The sequence below is a fragment of the Cyrtonyx montezumae genome, unplaced genomic scaffold (assembly GCF_038088225.1).
Source record: "Cyrtonyx montezumae isolate F1298 unplaced genomic scaffold, pur_monq_1.0 scaffold_4, whole genome shotgun sequence".
Lineage (NCBI taxonomy): Eukaryota > Metazoa > Chordata > Aves > Galliformes > Odontophoridae > Cyrtonyx > Cyrtonyx montezumae.
The window spans coordinates 27,857,590-27,880,183 of record NW_027072045.1 but is presented as its reverse complement, the minus strand read 5'-3'; the positions used below and the strand labels follow the sequence as shown (position 1 = coordinate 27,880,183).

The 22,594-nt window shown below is 42.0% G+C and overlaps 1 protein-coding gene across 3 annotated transcripts in view; it reads right to left on the bottom strand.

Annotated features, from left to right (window-relative positions):
- The window catches only part of KAT6B (lysine acetyltransferase 6B), a 93,007-nt gene extending 71,601 nt beyond the window's left edge, over positions 1-21,406 (bottom strand). Inside the window, exons 1-2 of one of the 3 annotated variants that reach the window (XM_065746480.1) lie at positions 21,118-21,406; positions 14,192-15,091 (exon numbers count right to left, since the gene is read on the bottom strand). In XM_065746480.1, the coding sequence (XP_065602552.1) occupies positions 14,192-14,812 (621 nt within the window). In that variant the 5' untranslated portion in view covers positions 14,813-15,091; positions 21,118-21,406. Of the gene's footprint in view, positions 1-14,191; positions 15,092-19,601; positions 19,957-21,117 lie in introns of those variants that run through there. The other 2 variants (XM_065746481.1, XM_065746479.1) reach the window with 2 other exon arrangements.
- Between the last annotated feature and the right edge of the window lie 1,188 nt (positions 21,407-22,594).

The window sequence follows — 22,594 nt, the reverse complement described above, 5'->3', positions numbered from 1 at the left end:
GCAAGTATTTATCACAGCTATTTAAAATCGAATACTAAGATACTTTCATTTACTGCAAAAAATCCTCAAGAACAAGCACATCTGCAAAAATAATTGGTATCCTGTTTAGCATAAAAGGTCTGAAATTCTAAAGCCAAGCAGCACTTGCTTATTGGCCTTCAACAGATGTCGTGAATGGTCTTCAGCAAATCGTAAGAGAAAGTAATAGCAGAAAGACTGGACTCAACTGCCTCCAATCACGCTGTACTTTACCATAGCCTTTACCCCTACAAACAAGAATTTTTCTGTAAAAAAAATATTGCCTTCAATGGGGAAGGCATGCTTTTAGAAACCCAGAAGTTGGCACTCTGTAGAACATACACAGGAAACACAACTTTCACAGAACAGTAGAACTCCACTCCTCCTTCCCCAGCCCCCCCCCCCCACACACACTTCCACCTTAGTTTACAGCATGAAAAGTAAATAAGGCTCTTAGGGTTTCTTTGCTTCTCTTGGTGAATTTCAAAGACAACACCTGTTAACTGCATAGTACAGCTTTTTGTTATGGAATTTCAGGGCTTTGTTGATATGTTGATAGGGATATTCTTTACAGCTCGAAATTTAAGGACACTGAAGTATTTTCTTTTGCATCTCTATGAGCAACAACAGAAAAAAAGAAAAAACACTAGCTTCCTGCCAGGAAGTGAAAGGCTCTGCCTTGGAGTTGTTGCACCGATAACAGGTGTCAGCTGTCAGTTCTGACAGGCAGCACAGAAAGACTTACCAGCACTCAGCACACTTTCCTCCAGAGGATGAATTTTCTCAAGGATAATACACTAGCCAACTGTCTCCATAAGTTTTCACAGGCAGGTGTACATCAATAGTGGAGACAGCTAAAAAGCATCACCAGCTTCAAAACTAAAGCCAACACTTTGTGCAGTTATACAGGACAGCCACCAAGAAGCAAAAGTACAACTACACACAATACCATAGCATCTTTTCTCAGCACTTCACGTAATGCCAATGTTTTATTAAGGATAATTAAGACACGTTCGTGTGAATTTGCTACAAAATGCAAAAGCAAATCTGCAGAGCTGTACACCAAAGAACAGTATTTCAATTACCTAGCATTACAAGGTCAGTATGCTCTGCCTTGCGAGGAAGAAACTAGCCTCTGTGGTAGAACATTGGGCACAGCACAGGAAATTCTTAGCAGTTCACTAAAAAGATTTAAACATCTGTGTTTACAAAGCTTCCAAATGAGACAATTGTAAAGATAAATTATTTTTCAGACATATAAATTGAGAGAATAGTCTACAGATTCCTGTAATGACTCTCAAATGAATTCCAAATAGTTATCAATTTAAATTGGTTAAGGTTGTATATGGATAAAGTTGAGAAGAACAGCTGGATCCTCTTTAAGGACGTACTTACAGGACCCACTCCACTTCACTATTTGCTATATTCCAGACAAGAGCTAGGGTCTTTCTCAAATCAGGCAAATTATTTCAGATGATAAAAACAACAGCACTACAGAAAGTGCTTGTGTGCAGGCTACTCAATTCTGAGTTATGTTCTATTAACACAAACTCAATTCTGCTTTGTTCATGTACTTTCAGAACAGCCCTTACTCTTCTCTCTTCAAGTACAACATCTACTGGAGATCCCTAACAGAATCTTCTCTCAAGTCAGAATTCAACACTAGGCTCTAAAAACTACTTTATCACAATCATTTGGTCTTTTGATGCTACTCTAATATGGATTATCCATTTAAATTGGCCACAATTTAATCCACTGCTATAACTTACAATCAAAGAAAGATTATTTTAATCTGGCTATAAAAGTCCGAGCTCTTGAGCTAAATAACACACAAGAAAGCCTTATTCTAAAGCTTCACCTGTGCTATTTCCACCACAGATGCCACAGAACAGCACAGTTGGGGCCCAGTACAATTTCCCAAGACTTTGGAAACTTGAGCATTGCCTTCAGCCTGTGTTCTCTGATCAGGAAATGAGCATATTGAGGTCAGGCTCTCAAGGTTGCTGGTTTTTATGCCATGTGAACTGATGGTAGAAGGCAAACGGGTGCAAGAAGCTGCAGACAGCAAGAAAGGCAGGCATTCCCTTCTCCAGCAGAGAAGCAGATCAACAGCTGTTTAAGTTTCACATTTCTCATTTTCTCAGATTAATTTCTGTTAATATTAAAATATTTAATACTGTAAAGAATCTAATGCAGGTCTGTGACATTTAATTCCTGCTTTTAGATCTATACAGAACAGAATTTTCTTGGATAAAAGTATACTAGCCTGAGGACTGTTTTTTGAAACTTTAACATTGTCCAATGATCCAGACTAACTGCCACTTTCTGCAACCCAAATAGTTTTAGTTTTTACCTAGGGAATATTTTATTTAAATTTTGAAAAATGGACTTTAATAAGAGCAAACTACTTGAAAACCTAGTTGTACCTACTTGTACTGTTTTCAGAAGGGTGTACCTTCAGTACCCCTTCAGAAGGGTGGGGAGACACTTACAAGCAAGTTTCAACACACTTCCTTGGTAGATGGATTACATTTGAGTGCACTCAAAAACAGATACACAGATTTGTGAACTTTATTATAATGATTGCTCATGCGTTTCTTTGAGACAAGTTTCAATAAACTAGAAACTGGTTTTAACTGATATTTGACATACAAGTTAATGTCAAATCAGTCTTTCAGCATTGAAAATAAAAAACAAAAAGAGTAAGAGAACTTTTGTAGTGCAAGAAGCAGGAAGATACAAGTGACTTTGCTTTGTAACACTTTAAGATGCAGGGAAGAAAGAAAGGAGAGGAGATAAAAAAGAAAAAAGCAGCATCACCAACAGCTCTTTGCAATCTCTCTTACTGACCTACTTCCAAAGCTCAAAAACACCAGCGACAAAACGCTGGAAAATACTGTTTGGTCAAAATACTGACCATCGCCCCAATTACTAAAATATTGAAGGAGGTATCAAACAAACAAAATTCTTACAGTAGTCTGATATTTAGTACCTGGAACTAGACTAAACAGCCTTTAGCATAATCTTTGTATTCACCAAATCCAGAATTCAACAGTAGAGCAGCTGCTCACTGCCTGGTCTGCAGAATTCAATGAATGACAAAAGGTTACCTTAATTCAATGAGATAATCAGCACACATTTACCCACTACCAAGAGTTTTCCAACCATCTGCAAGGCGGCAGAGCTGAGTGCCTATAAAACAACTGGTAGCATGCTGATATGTCCTCACATCCCTCATGTCAATGGAAATTTATCACTTAGCAACAGCTAAAAAAAAGCTGAACTTACAGAATTATTTTAGAGACATCATGAGCCAACAATTCCTTCGTAAGTGATTTTGATTGCTTGTGATCTCTAAACAGATGTCTACTCTAATTGGTAATATCTACTAAACATATACTTTAGAAAAAAAAGTAAAGTTGCCATAGCTTAACAAAGCAAAAAGACATGAGTCATATCTGTGCACGTAAGAGATTAAAGTTAACCACACTTTTAGGTGTAAAAATATTGCTATTAAGGCTATCACCAGAAATTGAAAGTTAATACACAAGTCAGTTAAAAACCATGATCAGTATTTTTGAGTAGAAAAGCAAAACCAGAGATTCAACACTGAAGCCTAAAACACTTTATCCACTAACATTATTTTAGTATTCCCTTCCCTGACACCCTCTGTTTCACAATGGGGTGAGAGTTACTTTTGTTCTCATACTAAGCAAACTAAGACATATATATTTCAACTAACTCTAAGTTAAAAACTAAAACTGTAAAGAGCCATGCTTTAGTAGATTTCACAAAAACTTCTTCACAAAAATTTAAAATACCACTTCTGTTTTTGCTAAACTCATTTGTGATATCAAAATGAGAGTGCAAATAAGATTCCTTCCTCTGATCTCTGCATGGTAGTAAAGGGAAAAGGCTTGCCCTCAGTTGTATTTTATTCGGGCAACTCTACTCTAGAAATCAAATCCTTCAGAGGTCTACTCAAAATACATCAAGAGACAGTATTAAGAAGGAAACAATACAATTAATTAAGATTCAGTTTCCTGTTAACAGACCGTAGGCAATTCTGTTTGGAATTGCATCAAGAAAATCAAACATGGCATGTGCTCAGAACGAATTCTGAACACCCTGCTATTTTTCCCTTAAGAAGGACTGAGTTGCCAGCTGCCAGTCAAAAATACTTTCCTCAAATAAAAATCAACCACAACAGGTTTGTTAACAAAAATCATTACTACTTTCTGAGAGGCACAAAACAGAGCTGTACAGGAAAGTGGACACACAGAGGAAGACATCTCTAGTGGTTTATTATCCCCAAATAAAACACGATAAACTAACACATTCAGATCTCAATAGACTTCTGAAACTCCCTGCTGAAACAGCTGAAAAAATGCCAGTAAAACAAGCAGCTACTCATCTCTTGTTGAAAAAAAAAAACCAAAACAACCACACAAGTGTGTCAAAAGAATTGTCCATCATCACAGGAATTGCAGGGGCAAAGTCCAGAATTGAACTCTTGATGATCACATTCCAATTTTTTTTAAACGATTTTCAGAGGACACGAACTAAAAGGATTAGCTGAAGCCAAAATTTTTCTTAAAAGCTACAGTAGTTCACGTTTTATCCAGGACAAAGCATCTTTGTTAAACAGAAGAGAATAAAACTAAATACATAGACAGCAAGAGAAGGAACTACTGGGCTACAATGGACAGTGACACCTTTAAAAATGTAGTCACTGAAAATTTGCTTTAAAACCTTTAGGAGCATTAAGAGACATGTACCAGCAGTTTTCCTCTCCCTAGAATTTGCAGCAGAAAAGCAGGTTGATGAAGCCAATGAAAGCAGTTCTTCAAAATGGCCACAGAAGAACAAGATCCCAAACAGCACAAGCTCTAATAGTTCCTAATGTAATTAAAAGTATGCATTCACATGCACAGCAATGGATCACTCCATAAGCACATAGCATGTGCTGCTATCTCCCTTGGCAATCAACCTCGATGATTGGTTTTCTGCACTCACGTCTTGACTTTATCTATAGTTTTTCCAATTTCAGAAAGCGTCTGTAGCATCTCTGTGAAAAACTGCCATGCCAAAACAACAGAATGTGTTGTCAAACACAACAAAATACATGGGAATTATTTTTACTATGCAAAGCTTCAGTATTAAAGCAGCATTAATATTTGTTAAATTGTATTAATTTTTGCAGCATTCAGTTTTCATCTCTGGATAAAGAGGGAAATGAAAAAGACAGAGATACAAAAAATATCTTAGTTACATACAACCATGTTATGTATCATGTAATGCTCCATGTGTGCCCAACCCTCAACGTGTATCCATTAACTGATAAGAAGATTCTTAGTTTTAATAGCCAGTATGGCTCACCTCCCCTTTCACTAGGGATAGCACATTACTAACCTGACTCCTACAGGTTTACTACACTTCACAGGACAAAACAGAAGCATCATAGTAAGAGAATCACAGCTGAGTATCTTTTCAAATTTGAAACAGAAATAAGGGAAGGATACAGTTGCCTCTGTGAGATAAGAGCTTGTTCAACTAGCTATTAAGTTCAGATATTAGAGTTCCCTTTGGTCTTGACAATTTTCTAACGCTTATCAAACACTGCCTTTTTCATCATCTTTTAACTGTACTTTTGTATAACCACTTGGCAAACTGCTGTTCATTATCCAAAAATCCTAAGCACTTCAAAGAATTCCACTTGCTTGCAAGTTAGGTGTTACTCACATTCTTACAGATCAATAGAAGAGCAGTACTTCAAGCAGCACTAGGTAAGATACCAGCACAACATAATGGGATGAAATCGAGTGCTGGACAGCATGAGGAAAGTGTGTACAAACCTGTCACAGCTTATACTAGGCCCTACTTCTATTACAGGTTCTTCCTAGATGAGAAAAGATCAGCAATGACTCCCAGACAAGTTCGCTGAGATCACACACAGCTCATCCGTGCCAGAGCCCTGGATTTAGTTCAAAACAGAATCCTCAAGCCTCATCCACCTGGCACCACAAGAGTTGGTAACTGATGGACTACACTGCCACAGCACAAGAAGATGAACGAGAGCCTTTCTGCCCCTCTACAGCTGAAATACTTGAGAAAGCAGAAATTCCTATGTGCGCTCACCTCTTAGTGCTGAGACCAGAGTTAAGATTTGGAGTCTACATTTTTCCTCCAAAGTCTTTTTCCTTATGTAACATCTTCTCCACAGCACAGCATCAAGTCACAACAACCTGCAGAAATGAAGCAACTCCCACCTAAAATCACATGCAGCAGCCCTGGGGTTGCTACACAGCCATCACTGACAGTTCATACCACTCATGCTTAAAGACTGCCTGTACTTCTAAATAAGAAACCTTAAGCTCTTCTGCAAGAACACAGAGAAGAAAGAAAAAAAAATAAAAGCCTACATGACACCAGTTATAATTTCCCTCAATAAGCAGTCACAGAAGCTGACAGGGAAAAACGTAAAGGCAATTTTGTTTCAAATTTACTTCAAGCCAAATTCTATTAAAAGCAACATCACTACAAACACATTTAAGTAATGTTAAATTACTCTAAGACTCTGGGTGCATTACAGCAACACCCACTCAGACTGCAAGTCTAATTTTGAGGAAGAACAAGGGAGATGGGGAAAAATACTGAAATTATTGCTACATTCCATTATCAAGAAGATGTAAGTAGAGACCCTTAAGAAACAGATCCAGAAAGGTCACTTCTACCACAGTGACAGCATAAATTGGAGTTCTTAAACAGCAGTCTTGTTTTTGTATTTCTGGGAAAGAAAATGGTTGTGAAGAACTGCCATATATCTTCATTCAATTGCTGCTAAGCGACACTAGGACTATTCAGGTGTTGCTTTTGTTTTTCCACAAAAAGTCCACTAGTCCTGTCAAGAAATTAAAGCAAGCAGTGCCCATCTTCCAGGGAAGTCAGCTTATCAATTCTGAGGGATAGGGCACACAGATTTACATCAACATATCAGCGCATCATCCTCTAATCAGTTACTACTCTGCAATATCACATGAAGCATCTCCTCAGGGAAAAACATCACACCATTGCCACACTGCCCCACGCCCGACTCCTGAGCTGTTCACAACTTTTTGTTCACAAGTAATGAGAAAAAAGAAGGATAAAACAATAAAGCACATACATAAATCCACTAAACACATCAACAGTATTTCAGAAATGAGAACAAATCTGCATTTTGGAAGTGAATATGCCTGGTCACTGCCTAAACTGAACTGTAAAATACATCCCACAAAACTCTAGTTTAATTCTTATTTTCAGTTTATATACTTGGTCAATATATGCTTGGTCAAGTTTTGCACTTGCAGAAATTGCTTTACAATTCTCATCTGTATTTACATTTAATTATCTTATCAATACAAAATGAGAATCCACAGTCACCTTTAACAAAGCATTAAGTGAATTAACCAAAATTCAGTGTTTCCCACTGCGTCATCAGTGCTATGCACTTCCTTGTCTCCTTAACCTCACAGAGCCAGGGCTGTGAAGTATGTAGTCCAACCTGCCCATCTCTAACAGCTTGTCAGCTTAAAACCATGAGACTTACTGGGAAAGAAAATGCCAAAAACAAATTTCCAGAATCAGAAGCCTAATAAGTACAGCTTGGGTTTATGAATTTTGGAAGTAGAAAAAAAAAAAAAAAAAGATTCACTCACAAGTCAATTAGATACTACAATTAGAAATTAGAATTTCACCAAAAATGCACATTCCTGATCCCAATTAGTTCAACAGATGCCAACAGTATCACAGTATACTTACAGCTTTTCCACATCAAAAAGTTTCCCTCTGAACTTTCACGTTTTTATGGTAAATTACTTAAGCACTCTAGGCCACTTAATCAACTTACAGTCAAGTCATCCACAGCATTTGTCATTTTCCTAATTGCCAGAAGGAAACCATATAGCAAGACAGTATAGCCCACGTGATAGAACAATGCCATTGTAGCTCATCAGCATCCAGAGGAACTCATCCTAATTAACAGATTGGCCTGTCTCTTCTCACCAATGACAGCATTAGAGATGCCAGCTATGTGGGGCCTGATTTGATGCACTTTTTATTTTTATTTTTTTGCAACATTTCCCCATTTTGTTCCAGAAAGTCCTCATGTCCTGCTCAAAATAGGGCTTAACAATCAAAGGAGGGAGCTATGGCTCTGTCCAAGAATGGACGAATACAATCCTAAAACCAGACAAATACAATCCTAAATACAAAGAGGAGAGTTGCCTTCTGAGCTAAGACACTAGCAGGACCACTGTTTTGCCATTTCCAACTGTCAAACTGGAAAATGATTGTTAATTGGCAGTTGATCCATACTCAGAGAAATTTCTTAAGGTAATGTCAAGAAGCAGACTACCATACCAAGAAAGTGCATGGAATGGTTACCATATTCCAACTGGCATAGAAGAAAGACCAAGGAGTCAGAACTCACTACTAGCCAACAGGGGAGAGGAGAGGCACTTAAAGTTGAGGACACAGTGCTGAGAACACATACAAGGCAGTTCTCAATTCTAAGGAAGACCTCTGACGCTTACGAATTCTGAGAGGAATACTGAGAGAGGAAATATCCACACACTGAGTACTTAAAGAAAAACTAATCTTGTAGGGAGAAAGAAAATACAGAGGTAAAAAAAATTTAGTTTAAGAATCAAATGTCATTCCCAGTTAAAATAGAAGAGTCCGGAGGAAAGGAAGGTGATAAATGAACACAACTGCTGAACTATGCAGGTTGTCTTTAACTCACTGCTGTCAGCTTCAATACAAGTCTTGCTCTCAGTATAACCTATCAATTAATTTTGAAAATAAACTAGAAAGAGAATCAAGTTCCAGCAGTCCTTGGGATTAACCAGCTTGCAGGTTTGAAATTATGATTCTTGTTGACCGTGAAGAACAAGCACATCACGTGCAACTATATTCCTAAGCTAAACATTCAGCTTGGAAAAAGAACACAAGTAAGATCTTCCCCAGCTCTGACAGAGCTACAGGCACTGAGATGTAGGCCACTCTCTCAAGAAATTAAGGCAAGTATCTTGTGAATTGAGATGCACTAACATGATGAGCACTTCTAACATCGCTTGTCTTGTCACCATGAAGATGTTACAAAGACAAAAACACAGTCTGTCTCTGAAAACAAAAGTCTCTTCAAGTGCAGCACTGCAGTCAGTCTCTTGTAAACTTACCTAGCACTGAATTTAGGGACTAAGAATTACCTTCAGGAGCAGAAACCCCATTAGAACTATATCCAAAGGCACTGAGTACTTTTATGTGTAAATCAGCACAGAGCTTTCCTTCTTTCTAGTTTTTCTTCTTCTACTCAATGAAAAGCATAGAGGCCAGAGGGAAGGAGACAGAGCTGGCAAAGAAACCTCAGCCAAAAGCCACTTGTTGCCTACCCACAGAAAAGCAGGAAGCTGATGAGCAGAGCAGGGAGGAGCCTGAATGCCAAAAAAGCTTCTCTATAGATTGGACCTTTGCCTAAAAGACAGAAGGAGGAACACCCAGTGTCTGCACTGGCACAAGCTGCATATCAGAAAACTGAAATTCAACCCATGCCAAGTTACACTTTGAAAAGTTAAACGCACCTAGGCCAGTGAAAACAAATCAGATGGGAATCGAGAGTATTAAAAAAAAGAAAAACTGTGAAGCCATTGTTTTTGCACGAAGGTCACCTTAGAAGTACAAACAAAAAGGGAAGGGAGGAAGGTAAGAAAAACGTCATGCCAAGAATCCAATGGAAACAATTACTGTCGAGCTGTTTACACAGAATGTTCAGGACAACCAATAACACGCAGTACCTATCAAATGAGCCGCATCTGCACTGCCTATGAAAACATCTTTAAGGAGCAGCTCTGCTGAACATAGCAAATATGCTGCCACTGAGATACGCCCCATATTCCCACTGTATTCTGAAAACTTCACACAAACAGCCATTGCCTCTTCATCTTTTAAATGTCAGTTTCTTCCATCCAAGTTATATTTGAAAGTGTTAAGAAATATTTGAAACCCTTTCTACAGGCTTCCTCCAATTTACACTTATGTCCATCTTCTGAGCACAAATGCTACACCTCGTAAGGCCCAGAACAATCCATACAGCTCCCATTTGGCAGCACATTTCTACTGCTTGTTTAAGTGGCAAGAACAAGGAACATAGCACATGCACAGGAAGCACCATCAATATGGCAGCTCTACTGCTGACTCCATCTAAGAGAAAATTAAGCATCCATTTAAGGATTTTAACCACAACTTTTGGATTCCATTTTACTGCTGCATTTCCAGAAGCATATTTTAATGTGTCAGAGGCTTATCCAAAATCTAGGTGCCACTAAGCAGATTCAGGCTCACACCCCCCTCTGTTCACCTCATTTCCTACTATATTCTCAACTTTTACAGTGGATTTTCTGATTAATATACTTATATAGCCTTTTCAGAAGATGCTGCAGGAGAGAAGGTGCTAAGCACAGAACATCTCTATGTAAGGCTCTGAACATAAGGAATGCATAAGAGCATTTAAACTGCTAAACCTAACCAAGCACTGCAATACAGCAAAGTGCTAGAAAGCAAACACTGAACAAATAAATTTTCTTTTTCTGCTTTCCTGTGTGTGTTGATTGGTGTTTGTTTCATTTTGAGTTTTTGGGGTTTTTTTTTGTTTTTTTGTTTTTTTTTTTTTTTTTTTGAAGGAAAGAAAAAAGCATTCGAAGTCTCCTTCCTAAAGGATATCACTGTTTTCAGTTTCCTTTTGTTGTTACATAGTGTTCACTGCTGGTCGGAAGCTATTCAGCGCCTTTAACATAAATGTAACACTTTAAAACAAACTTTACTGAAGTGCTTTGGTTCAAGTTACAAGTCCACATCAAGCAAGCAGCTATCTCAATGTAACCACCAGAATGCTCGAGGTAACTGCAATGTCTCTTCAAAATTTATGCTATTCATTACATTTCAGGCAATGTATCACCTAGAGCCCGTATAGCACCTGAGAGCTACTGACCTTCCAAAGCAATCTGCCCTTCTTCGAGCCTTGTACTTGCATGCCTTCCTGCAGCAGGGAAAAGGCAACCCCAGAGACACTAGGGAATGGCACAAAATCCCAACAGCTGCACCACGCGTTTCCACGTCCAGTACCTGGAGCCCACACGCCTCTGCCCAAAGAGCTAAGATGACACTTGAAGGAAACAAATCCTCCTTTCCAGGCCAACGGTAACAGGATGAAACATGGTAATGCAAACTAACGCTACTGTAACTAACTGCAGCTATTTCTACCTCAGCTGAAACAAGACTATTATCTAGCGGCACTGAATCACCCACTCAGTACAGAGGCAAGAAAAGCAGCTCTGTATCATTAACCTGAGGAAGAATTAGCACCTCCAGCTCCCTGTTCCACATAAGCATTTCACACCATACACTGAACACCCACATAATATAGCCAAGGCTTCAACTCCACAGAACTAACTTCAGTGACAATGCATTACAGCAGCATTTTACCTTCTCAGTATACCAAGCACCCTAATGCCATGGGGAGGGGATCTCCAACTCAAAACCCAACACCACACCACACCACCAGTACTGGTTCACCATTCAGGAAGGAAGTTGAACAGTCTGCAGTTGGTACTACAAGTCTGAAAGTTTAGACTGTCAAAGAGAGACCTCAGAAAGACATGGACTTGGAATGTAGTAAGTCTTCACATTTCAACTGTAAGAGAGATGCCTATGCACCTGTTTAAAAAAAAAATACAATTGAATTCAAGAAGCTCCAACAGTCATCTGAGCAGATTTCTGAAACCTCTCCCATCCTTTTTATCCTTGAAGTTAAAAGATAGGATAATTGAACTTCACCTCTAGTAGTAAAAGCTAGTGTTCTCTTTTAATAGAGTTAGCTATATAACCAGTCAAACAAAGACACTAACTATTCGAATCCTCAGCCTAACACCTCACAAGTGAGGCCAGTTGGCTACATTTTTCAGTAGGAAATTTGATTAATGATCTTAACATTCTTCATACAGACATCTAAATACACAATTAAAGTAGCTGAACAGCTTTCCTGCAGTGTTGTTCTGCACATTCATAAACTGCTGTTAACATCAAAGGATCATGCAAGCACATCCCAGTAATAAGCAGACATCTGTTTACAGTTAGATGCACAACTATCATTACTTCACTATATTTGAAGTCACATAGCTGGAAGACCAGGAAACGAACTATAGTTAAGGAAAGCCTACACATCTGCACAGTAACCTGTGCCACAACTAGCACAGCTAAGCACTGCACTTGAGGACATGCACTATGCCAACACACAGCTGCATATTTATCAACATTACATCAGCAATAGTTACATATCAAGAACAAACGTATGCTGAACAGTTTTTTTGACATACAAGTCACACTGCTAATTTCAAGGTGCAGAAATCAAAGCTTTTTTTCTCTTGCTAAAGCATTCCCTAGAGAGCAGATTCGTTGGACTAACTTTTGAAAGACAGATTTATCCTTAAACCAGCATATCAGTATGTCAATTATGGATTTTTCAGCACCGTGACCCAACTAACAACACTAGAAATGGATGCCACTCCTAGTAGGTAGTCTTAAGAGAAAACACATTTATTCCCAAAAGGATTCACATGAATTTTTAAAGTTTAATGCTATGATTTTTCATCTTGGTTGCTCAGTATTCCGGTCTCCATATTTTTCATGTCACCTCAGAATCAGAATTACAGAAGAATCTCTGAAAGTACTTAAACAATAGACAGCTTTATCACTACAAGTAATTAACTTCCTTACAGTGTATGGCTACAGCAGTAATTGCACAATAAGCAACACGTCTGAATTCCCATTCTGATTACTAAGCATGACTCCCCATGCACCCTTCAAACACCTAAGAAGTCCAATCTGACAGAAATCAGCAGAAATTCATGCAACAGCAACTACACTTAAAGAAATTCACATATGCAAAAAAAAACATTCAACCTATATGTAACTGTGTTTACTGTGTCGCCTCTGACAACTCCATAAGCAACTCTTCTTCAAAATTTGACTGCTCCTTACACAAGCACTTTCTTTTCTATGCTCTTTAGCACATTAAGATCAGCTGAAGGAAAATGACGACTGAGAACCATTAAAAAAAAAAAAACAAAAACCAAAAACCACCAAAATACAGAATCAAGAAATATGCTAATGGCATCTCTACAACAACAAAACTATTTGGGATGTTCCATACAAAAAAAAAAAAAGAATATTGCCATCAAGTGTTAAAAATAAAATTAAATTAAATTAAAAAATCCACAAATAACAAAATAGAACAAAAACTACCAATAAACAAACAAAATTTAAAAAAACCCCACAAAATATTCAGGTTAAAACAAATCAAGATGAGTAGGTTGCATCTTCCCAAGTACAACAAAAGAAATACAGTTCACCACACTAAATGGACGAGCAAAATGCCTACAAACTTGTCTTTGATGCTAGTCTTTCATTAAGAAAAATTGACAAGCACACCTCCCCCACCCGCTTTCTCAAAGGCTCTGTGAACAAGTAATGTGAAAACTAAGGCCCAAGTACTCAAAACAGAAAAACAGTACACTCAAATCCAAGGAAATTGAAATTAAGAAGAGGATTCTCAAGTTTATTGCAATCTTTTAGTCTAATGAATATACCCATAACGTTTACATCAGCTTTAAAACTACACTTAATAGGAACTGGAGCCAAGTAACTACACACAAATATCATTAGGAAAGAAAAAGCATTCCGTGAGTCTTAAGCATCAAGAGGTCAGTGGTAGCACTTCAACTGTTAGGTCCCCAAGAAAAATCAAATGTTCACACATAAGAAGGAGAAGAACACCACAACCAAATCAGATAGCAGATTTCAGCAACACCAGACCACCAAACAGAACAGTCTGACACCTAGAAGAGAGCATAGAGCTGCATTCTTCCCTGCTGCTCTCCTGATTACCTACCAAAAATCCAAACAACATGCTATCCAACACAGAACCCAGGGAGCTAAGGAAACATGTCTCATCAGAACTGCTGCTCTGTGGGTCTTTGACATGAATCCTTCCTTACAGACACGTGAATGGCTACATAAAGAACAGGAAGAATCGTTACTTCTGCACTATCACAATTGACTTTCATTTTTTCATCCTTACCTGGTCTTTTTCGTGGGGTAGAAGGCTGACAGGTGGAAGAGAAGCTGGGAAACCACTGGAATATTTAGAAGCTCCTTTGCTTTCCAGACCACCATAATTCACTCTATACTGAGGTCCATCCTTCAGTAATCTCCCATTGTTCACAGCACGTTTGGCCCCCAGACGCAATCTCTGCTGAAAGGCAGGATTGTTGAAAATATTTGCTAGGTCATTTTGACTTCTCAAATACTTCTCTATGTTTTTCAGTGAGGAGCCACTTGGTTCTTGAAGCCCTTCAATGGCTCTTCTCAACAGTTTGTTCCAATCCACATTACGAAGCTCATTACAAGCTCCTCTAGATCCTTTAACAGATTTAGGAAGAGTGCCAGGTTTAACAGATGAAAACCGTCCAGGATTATCTGGGTCCTTGTAGGATGCAAGGCCTTTGTTGGTAACTTTAAGAATAGAACCATCTTGAACACTAAGCTGCAGCTGTTCCGAAACAGTCTTCTTATCTAATCCATGGGAAGCACAAACAGCGTGACATATTCTCTCTTCAGATGGCCGTTGCTTTTGCTTTTTAACTTTTTGTATAGCTTCAAGAATCCACTCCGTATAAAGTGGGTTGGCAAGTTTTACCATGGTTGACCAGTAATGGTTTACCCATAGAGGTTCCTCCTTATCCTTTCAGCAGATCTTTCAGAGGCTGTTCACACCTCAAACACAAATCAAAGGATTCCACGCACCGCTTGGATTCATCTCAAAAATATCCATCCTGAGGAGTCAGAAAAGGCAGGGAAATGTCTGCTGGCTGAAGCTTCCAATTACCTGACCAAAATGGAAATGTAGAAAGGATTCATTCATGATGACAGGAGTGCATCCTTACAAAAAGGTGTTTTCTTTTTTTTTTTTTTTTACAACCTTGAAAGAGAAAAATGAAAAGGCAGGTGAGAACACTTCATAATGATGTAGTAAAAAAGCAGGATGCATTCAGGCACTCATTCATTGGATCAATAGACACTGTAGTAAGCAAACTTTTTTCTAAGGTTATCCAAAATATCTGATTCATCCCACCCCACATCAAGCAAGCTATCATGAAATCCTTACATTTCTTATACCATTCAAAAGGTTTAGTTCTCTTAAATTCCATCACCCAACATTTAAACTACTGCTGATTTGACAGGAAACTCCCATTCAAGCTAGACATCTGAAAACAGTCTCAAAAACACTAGCTGCCTACAAATCACTCTGAGATCCATCACTACAAGAATATGGCCACATGTACAGACCACAGATTATCCATAGACTGTACAAGTCTCTCAACTGGCAACAGTCAAATTATTAACCATTGCCACTTCTTACATTGTGCGATGAAATGTTTTGACTGAGAAGAATCAGTACTTGAATATCAGAAGGGTGTTAGCAGAACTAAGTCCTGCATTAATGTCCATTCTATAACACAGACAGTAATTAATGAAGGTACCTCACACACCGAGGTGTGCAGTTAACAAGCACCTACTTCTGACACAGATTCTGAGGAACAGAAGTGAAAACAAAGCAACAGTGCACATTTTCACATAAATACATGCATATTAGCATGAAAACATACACAGGAGGTCATATCAACAAAATATGTTTCAGTTACTCAGCTTCCATGGTCCATAATAAGTGAAGAAAAATCACTCTTGAACTGAAAACTTGGGGGCCACAGAAACTTACTCAAGAAAATCTTAAAAACCACTTTGATCAGGAGATTATGGCTTTTGCAAGACAATTTGGGAAAAAAGAAAAACCCTACAAATAACACAGTGGTCATCTAACGACTAAACACGAGTTGACAGCTTTTTTTCCCCTGCCACGAAACATAAGTAAAAACTTTTGAAGACATAAACAGGACTGCACTGTCTTAGCTTTAAAGTAAAATAAATATCAGAAGTAGAAAATCATCATTCTCAACAAATGAGCTGTCTTGTAAAACAGAAGATTCACCAGTTTCTCAGCAAAATCCTAAACTGAAGCAATCTGAAGCTATAATTTTTAAGCTATGGCAAACAGCCTATAACAACCAGTAATATCTATGATTACATAACTCTTGGCACTCATATTCATTTATTCAAGTCATCTTGCATTTCCATCATGTTCAAAACTTGAGTGAATTATCAGTTGGGGGAAAAAATGAATTGATTGTTAAAATTCCACTGTAACTGTGAAGCGAACAATGACAGAAAAAAAGAAAAACAACAGTTTTGGTCACATGTAGCTGCTCTCCCTCCAACCTCCCAAGAGGCTCTTTAAATATAAGCCACTGATTATGTTTCACATATTATTATTATTATCTAAGCAACAGAATTAATAACAATAGAACTGATGGTGATTGGTGAATGTGAAATTTCTTCTGTACTCCAACAATAATAGATTTATTTAATGAATTTTTCATCCTTAAGGTTTGACTTAAGCTTAAGGATTTCCAGACATATTTTTCAAGTATCTGTAACAAAAGAATTTTATCTGTAAACAGGCATTTTAATTCCACCCTCCCTGACAGCATTGCTCAGATTCACCAACTTCTCACGATTCCAAAATAACTCAGTAGCTGCAAAATGGAAACAAATACAGGGAAATAATAATAATAAAAAAAAGCTTCCATTATGAATCCTATGAACTCACAAATTTGAAGTTGAAGACACAGTAATACAATAAACAAAGCAGAACTCTGCATACGGAAGAGTGGAGACTTGCTCAAATTGAGAGCTTGTATGCTTTACCCTTCATTTTGGAAGGTCTTTGTAGCTGCACGAAACACTGCAGTTTCCTAGAAAGTTGGCTGTCAGTTCAGAAGTTATTTAATTAGGCTGTTCTACCAGGAGTCCTCATGAAGATGGTCAGTACTCAATTAAATGCTGAAAACTGCTGCATTTGCTGAGTCAGACATACTTCTCTCATTTTGAAACCTATGGCAGCACTGTGATATTACATTTCATACAAGCAACCACATCACTTCCATTAAATTCCAGCACACACAGAGCAGGGTCTGTTCCCGGTGCCTGGACACCACTGAACATGTCAGTATAAATGCTGCAGCTTGTGGGTTACAGGAATTTTTATTGGCTAGTGACTGTGGCAAAAGGTGAGTATAAGCCTGTAGCTTCATGTAAACCCTGCTGCTTGGTATGGGAATTTCACAGGAATACACATTCAGAACTACATTTTTACATATTTAGTTAGTTAAAATTTCCCATGTGTAATGCAACCTCCTGCATACTGGCACCTACTAAATCAACACTGGTCAAATCTATCAGCATGAGCATAGAGTTTCCAATGCTAAGGGCAGGGTATTTCAAGAGAGAAGTCCAGATATTTCACACTCGCTCCTTCCAGCAGGAACCACGTTAGTTCTGCTTTAGGAAACCATGTAAAATTCATCCAATCCAACTCTGGAGTTGTTTTCCCACAACCTGCAGTTTCAGGTTTCAGTTATTCTGCCACTCTGATTGCATATGTTCTCGAGGTGTAGTTCCTTGACCTCCACAAGTAATATAACAAGGTCTACCACACATAAGATTCTGAACAACCTCTTAATAACAAACATCTCCGCCAGCAACGTAATCCAGCTCAGTGACCCCAGAGCTTGAAGATAAAGAGGTCTTTCACAAACTAGGTTCTGCTGGTGCAGTTATTGATCCAAGATTAACCATCTATAGATGTATACATACCCACTCACTCAGTATGTTTAAATAGAGGACAACCTGCTTCAGAAACAAGTTTTTCAGATTCAGCAGAAGAGGACACAGGCAACTTCAAAACTCTAAGTTTAGAAATGTATGGTCCAGAGATCTGGAGGAAATGCCAATTTGTAAAGAGATTATAAACTTGCAGCAAGTACTCACGCCTATTTATTCATTTCCCTTGTCTTATAATTAAACAACCTTTTTAATCAATCCCTCGACATAGCATCCACCCAATCACAGATTGGGCTCTCCAGACTCTTAAAGCACAGGACCACTTCCCACTTTATAGCAGCAATCACTAAATTCTATGTCATATGTCATGTTTCAGCTTCTATACTCTGTAATAGCTTAGTTTGAAAGCTGTAACATTCCAGAAACTTTTGATTATGTTATATTACCGATCACATCTGTTAACAAGTCTGCTTGAAGAGCTGCAGGACACGAGCACTAGGGAGGAGACGTGTATAATGCATTACTTTTAAAAACAGGAAAAGCCATCTCCAGTCAAGGCTTGTCCTCTATTTAAGTCATAAATTATCAGATAAATACAAAGAAGTTGCAAAATTGCAGCTTGGGAATTACAATGAATGGAAGTATGGTCTTAATAAAATGCACAGCTATTGTACAGCTGTTTCTAATTAAAGAATGCAATGACTGAACCTGTCACTCCTAAGTGTCATCAGTAATCCTTAATCTTATGACAAGGGCTTTTTCAGACTGAACTAGTATCTGGAATTATTTCTAAGTGATCTAGTTAAAAGCAAGCAGCCTATAGCGAAGAAGAGGAACATAAAAATAGTTCAGTTTTATTCTGAGGCAGGAAACGTAACAAGTTCCTACCCGAGTATCTAAAAGTATTCTATAAAACACCTTCTGAAGTCCTTTTTGGCAGTATCCATGACACATTCATGGCAGTTGTCTTAGATGCAAATGCAGGTAAACTTTTTAAAACTGAGGTTAACGCAACTACTAAGAAAATAGGAGAGAAAATTAAAAAAAAAAAAAAAAAGGCAAAAAACCCCCAAACAGCAACAACAAAACACCAAACAAACCCCGGAACAACCCACGCCTCAAAGAACAACTCGTGCAACCTGCTGGTGACCTGTGAGGCACAATTCCATCCCGCCCCTCCTGCCTGCTCCTCACATGCCAGGAGCAGCAGCAGCAGGCCAGCTCTCTGCTGCAGCATCAGGGTCAGGTAAGGATTGCAGCAGAGAAAGGAGACTGCCACTGAATCCAGCAAGCTCTTTACCTTTTTTTCCCCCTCCAAACTATTCTTTGAAGCGATACAGCTAATCAGCCCCATCCTGCCACTTCCATCCCAATTAACAAGGCGAGTGGCAAGGCATTTGTTTCCCCAGCGAAACACCGGCATCTAAAAAAGACGCAGCGAGAAAGGCGATCCTGATGAGGACTACCAGCACACGCTTCCTTTAGCGTTATACCCATCGCGAAGCCACCTACTGTATCACCCCCAGTACAACACGTACTGCTCAGCGAGGAAGGCGACTGACACTCGCACATGCTTTGAGCGCGGCCAGCTGAAGGGACGTGACAGCGCCTTCAGAACTACCCCAGCGGGCAGCGGGAGCAGCACACGTGAGCCGGGAACCAAAGCAGCGCCCGCAGCGCGCACCTGCCCCGCCCCCCCCCCGCGGGGCCCGCGCCGCGCCCGTCAGGCTGCGCCCCCCGGTACCACTCACCTCGCGGGGCCGGGGCGCGGGGGGAGGAGCCTCCTCCAGGCGCCGCAGCGGCTCCCCCTGCTGCCGGCTCGCCGTCCCCCGCTCCCGCCGCCGGGCTGCGCCGAGGCGGCCGCCCCCGCAGCCGCGCTGCCCCCCTGCCGGCGGCCGCCGCTCCTCCCCCTGCCGCCGCGGCTCGCCTCACCTCACCTACGCCGCCATTTTGTTTCGCCCTGTTGTACTTAACGTGAATCCGACATGACACTGATTACAGCCCAATGGAGTCTCATTAAAACCTTACCTACCCCCGAGCCCCGCCCACCGGCGCACGCCATTGGGGCGCCCGGCGCACGCCGCTCTACTCTCATAGGCCGTGCACCCACGTCCATCAAACGCCCATCCCGGCCCCGTTCCGCCCGGCAACCGGCCCGTCTCCCCCCATTGGAAGGCGGGGCGTGTCAATCACGGGGCACGCCCCCTCCCTCCGCGCGAGGCCCCGCCCTCCCGCCATAAAGGGCGGTGCCTGGTGCTGCCATTGGCCGGCGAAGCCGCCACACAGCCGCACGGCTCTCCGCCTCCCGCAGCCCGACCCGCCTCATCGCCGGGCCTCGGACGCCGGCGATTGGTCTCCGGCTGCCGGCGGAGGAGCGAGTTCTCGCGGGCCCGCCCTCCCGTTGGCTGCCCCTGCCGTCCGTCTGGCTCCCCCGGCTTCGCTACCCTCCCCCACCCGCCGCCGCCCCACCCGCTCCTGCCGCCGAAGTTTGTTCGGGAGGGCGAGCGCCAGGAAGAGACACCGGCGGCGGCCGCCCCAGGCAGCTCGGGAGGGCGGGCGCGCGACACACACGATCGAGCAGCCTTAAATCTCGAGCGTCACGCGCGCGCTTCAGATGCTGCCACTCGTCCGGGCGGGCGGGATGGAGCGGCGCGCTCCCAGCACGGCCCTCCCGAGGTGCCTGGCGCTGGCAGCCGCTTATCGCGCACGCACACCCCGCACCGCGGAGGGAGGGAGGGAAGGAGGGAGGGAGGGAAGGAGGGAGGGAGAGAGAGAGAGAGAAGGAGGAGGGGTGGAAGCAGGGACGACGACAATGACTCCCGGCTCTACAGCCGCACGCAGCTCCCTGCAAGTTTCGCCATGCGAAGCGCAGGGACTCCTCTGTCACCCCGCCTGCGAGGGAACAATTGCCGCCTCGGCGAGGCGGGGTGGGAGCACGCAGCGCAAAACCTCGGCCATCCGCTGCCTCCCCCCTCCCCATCAGCCCGGCCATCGCCTCCTGCTGCCGCTCCCCGCGCCTGCAAAGCGCAACGCGATTACCGAGCGCGAGCGGCTGCAAACACGTGCATCAGCCTCCAGTGCAAAACGGGGAGGGAGGGGGGGGAATAACAATAATAATAATAAAAAAAGTGCCCGGGCTGTGACAAGTCCTCCGCACCGAGCGACGGGAGAGAAGGGTGATTACGGCAAATCGCAGCCCGTCACCCAGCGCGGAACCAGCCCCGCCGCACGCTCTCCGCTACCCCGCGTAACTCCGGGCAATCTGACCTCGGCTGCGGGTCCCCTCCGCCGGCCGTGACCTCCTTTCTCTGCCCGGCTGTGCGTCTGCAGAGCGGTTCCTGCGGAATGTGCTGCCCCTGAAACGCGATCGCGGCTCCTCTCTCTCTCTCGCTCGCTCGCCCGCCCGCTCCCGCTCCGTCTCTCGCTCGCTCGCTCTCTCTCCTGGCCGCAACCAGAGCCAGAACACAACAACAACACGGCCTCCCCCACCCCCTTCCCCAAACACACGCCGAAGAGCCCCAGACGAGCCGGGAGGGGGTGGAGGGAATCCCCCGGCAGCGGATGGATGGCACCAGTTACCTTCCGCGAGCCTCTCGGCGAGAAGGGGCAAAAAGCAGATGAATGCCGAGAGAATACCTTGTGCCTCCCCTCCTCCTCCTCCACGGCGGGCGCCTCTTCGCACTCCCAGCACTAAAGGTGGACGGCCGGATCGGCTCCGGCGGGGGAGGGGAGCCACGGCGGCAATTAGCGCCGAGGAATTAGCGCGGAGCCCGGCCCGAGCCACGGCCTCACGGTGCGGGCGGGCGCGGATCGCGAGCGCTGGTGCTGAGACACAGGACCTGATAACAGCTAATTGAAAGGTTAATCTACATAGGCTGTGACAGAAGAGGTCCCTCCCCACTTTTTTTATCTGCTGTTGGCAAGTGGGAAATTGAGAGCTCCCCCCACCTTTTTCCCTCAAAAATAAAATACAATAAAAAAATAAACAGAAATGAGGGAGAGAGAGAGAAAGCGGGAAAAGGCAATAAAGTTTGGGGGAGGCGCGGCCCCGCGCTCGCCCTTGGGCTGGAGAGGCCGTGGAGCCATGCTGCCAAAGGCCCCATGAAGTTTTAGTCCCCAGGATGGTTTTATCAGTCACGGTTCACAAACACCAATTTTCACGCGAGTGTGGGGTGACCAAACACCGTGGGCTGCGGCACCAGGCAAGGGAGGGGGAGAAGGCAGTCCTGCCCACCTGGGCAGCTCCTCAACTTAGCGCTCCCAACCCTGAGCCCCATTCCTGAGGTCCCCTTGACATCTTTTCTTACACACAGAGGGAAAACAAACAAACAAACAAAACTTAGAGGGCACAAAATGACCTACAATAAATCAACAAAGTCTTTCCTAGATCATGTATTGCACGTAGACCGGTAACGGGGAAAAAAAACCCAGCTCCACAATAATATATTAGCCATTTTGGTTTAGTGCAACTTTTTCAGCCAATTCCTGTGGATACTGAATAAGGAAGCTCCTTGGTGATGTTTCAGAGCGCTGTAAAATGGAATGACCTACTTACGGACATCACCAGGTGAAAATGTTTTTCCAGCACATAGCTGTGATACCATACCTGTTGACTGAAGATTTGGTCTTTTAATGGCCAGATGCAGCCTCTTAAATGCAGAACAGTGAACTGAACTGTGTAGTAACCTAATATTTATTGGAAAATCCTTAGAAGTTCATGCATTATGCAGGATTTGGCCGTGAT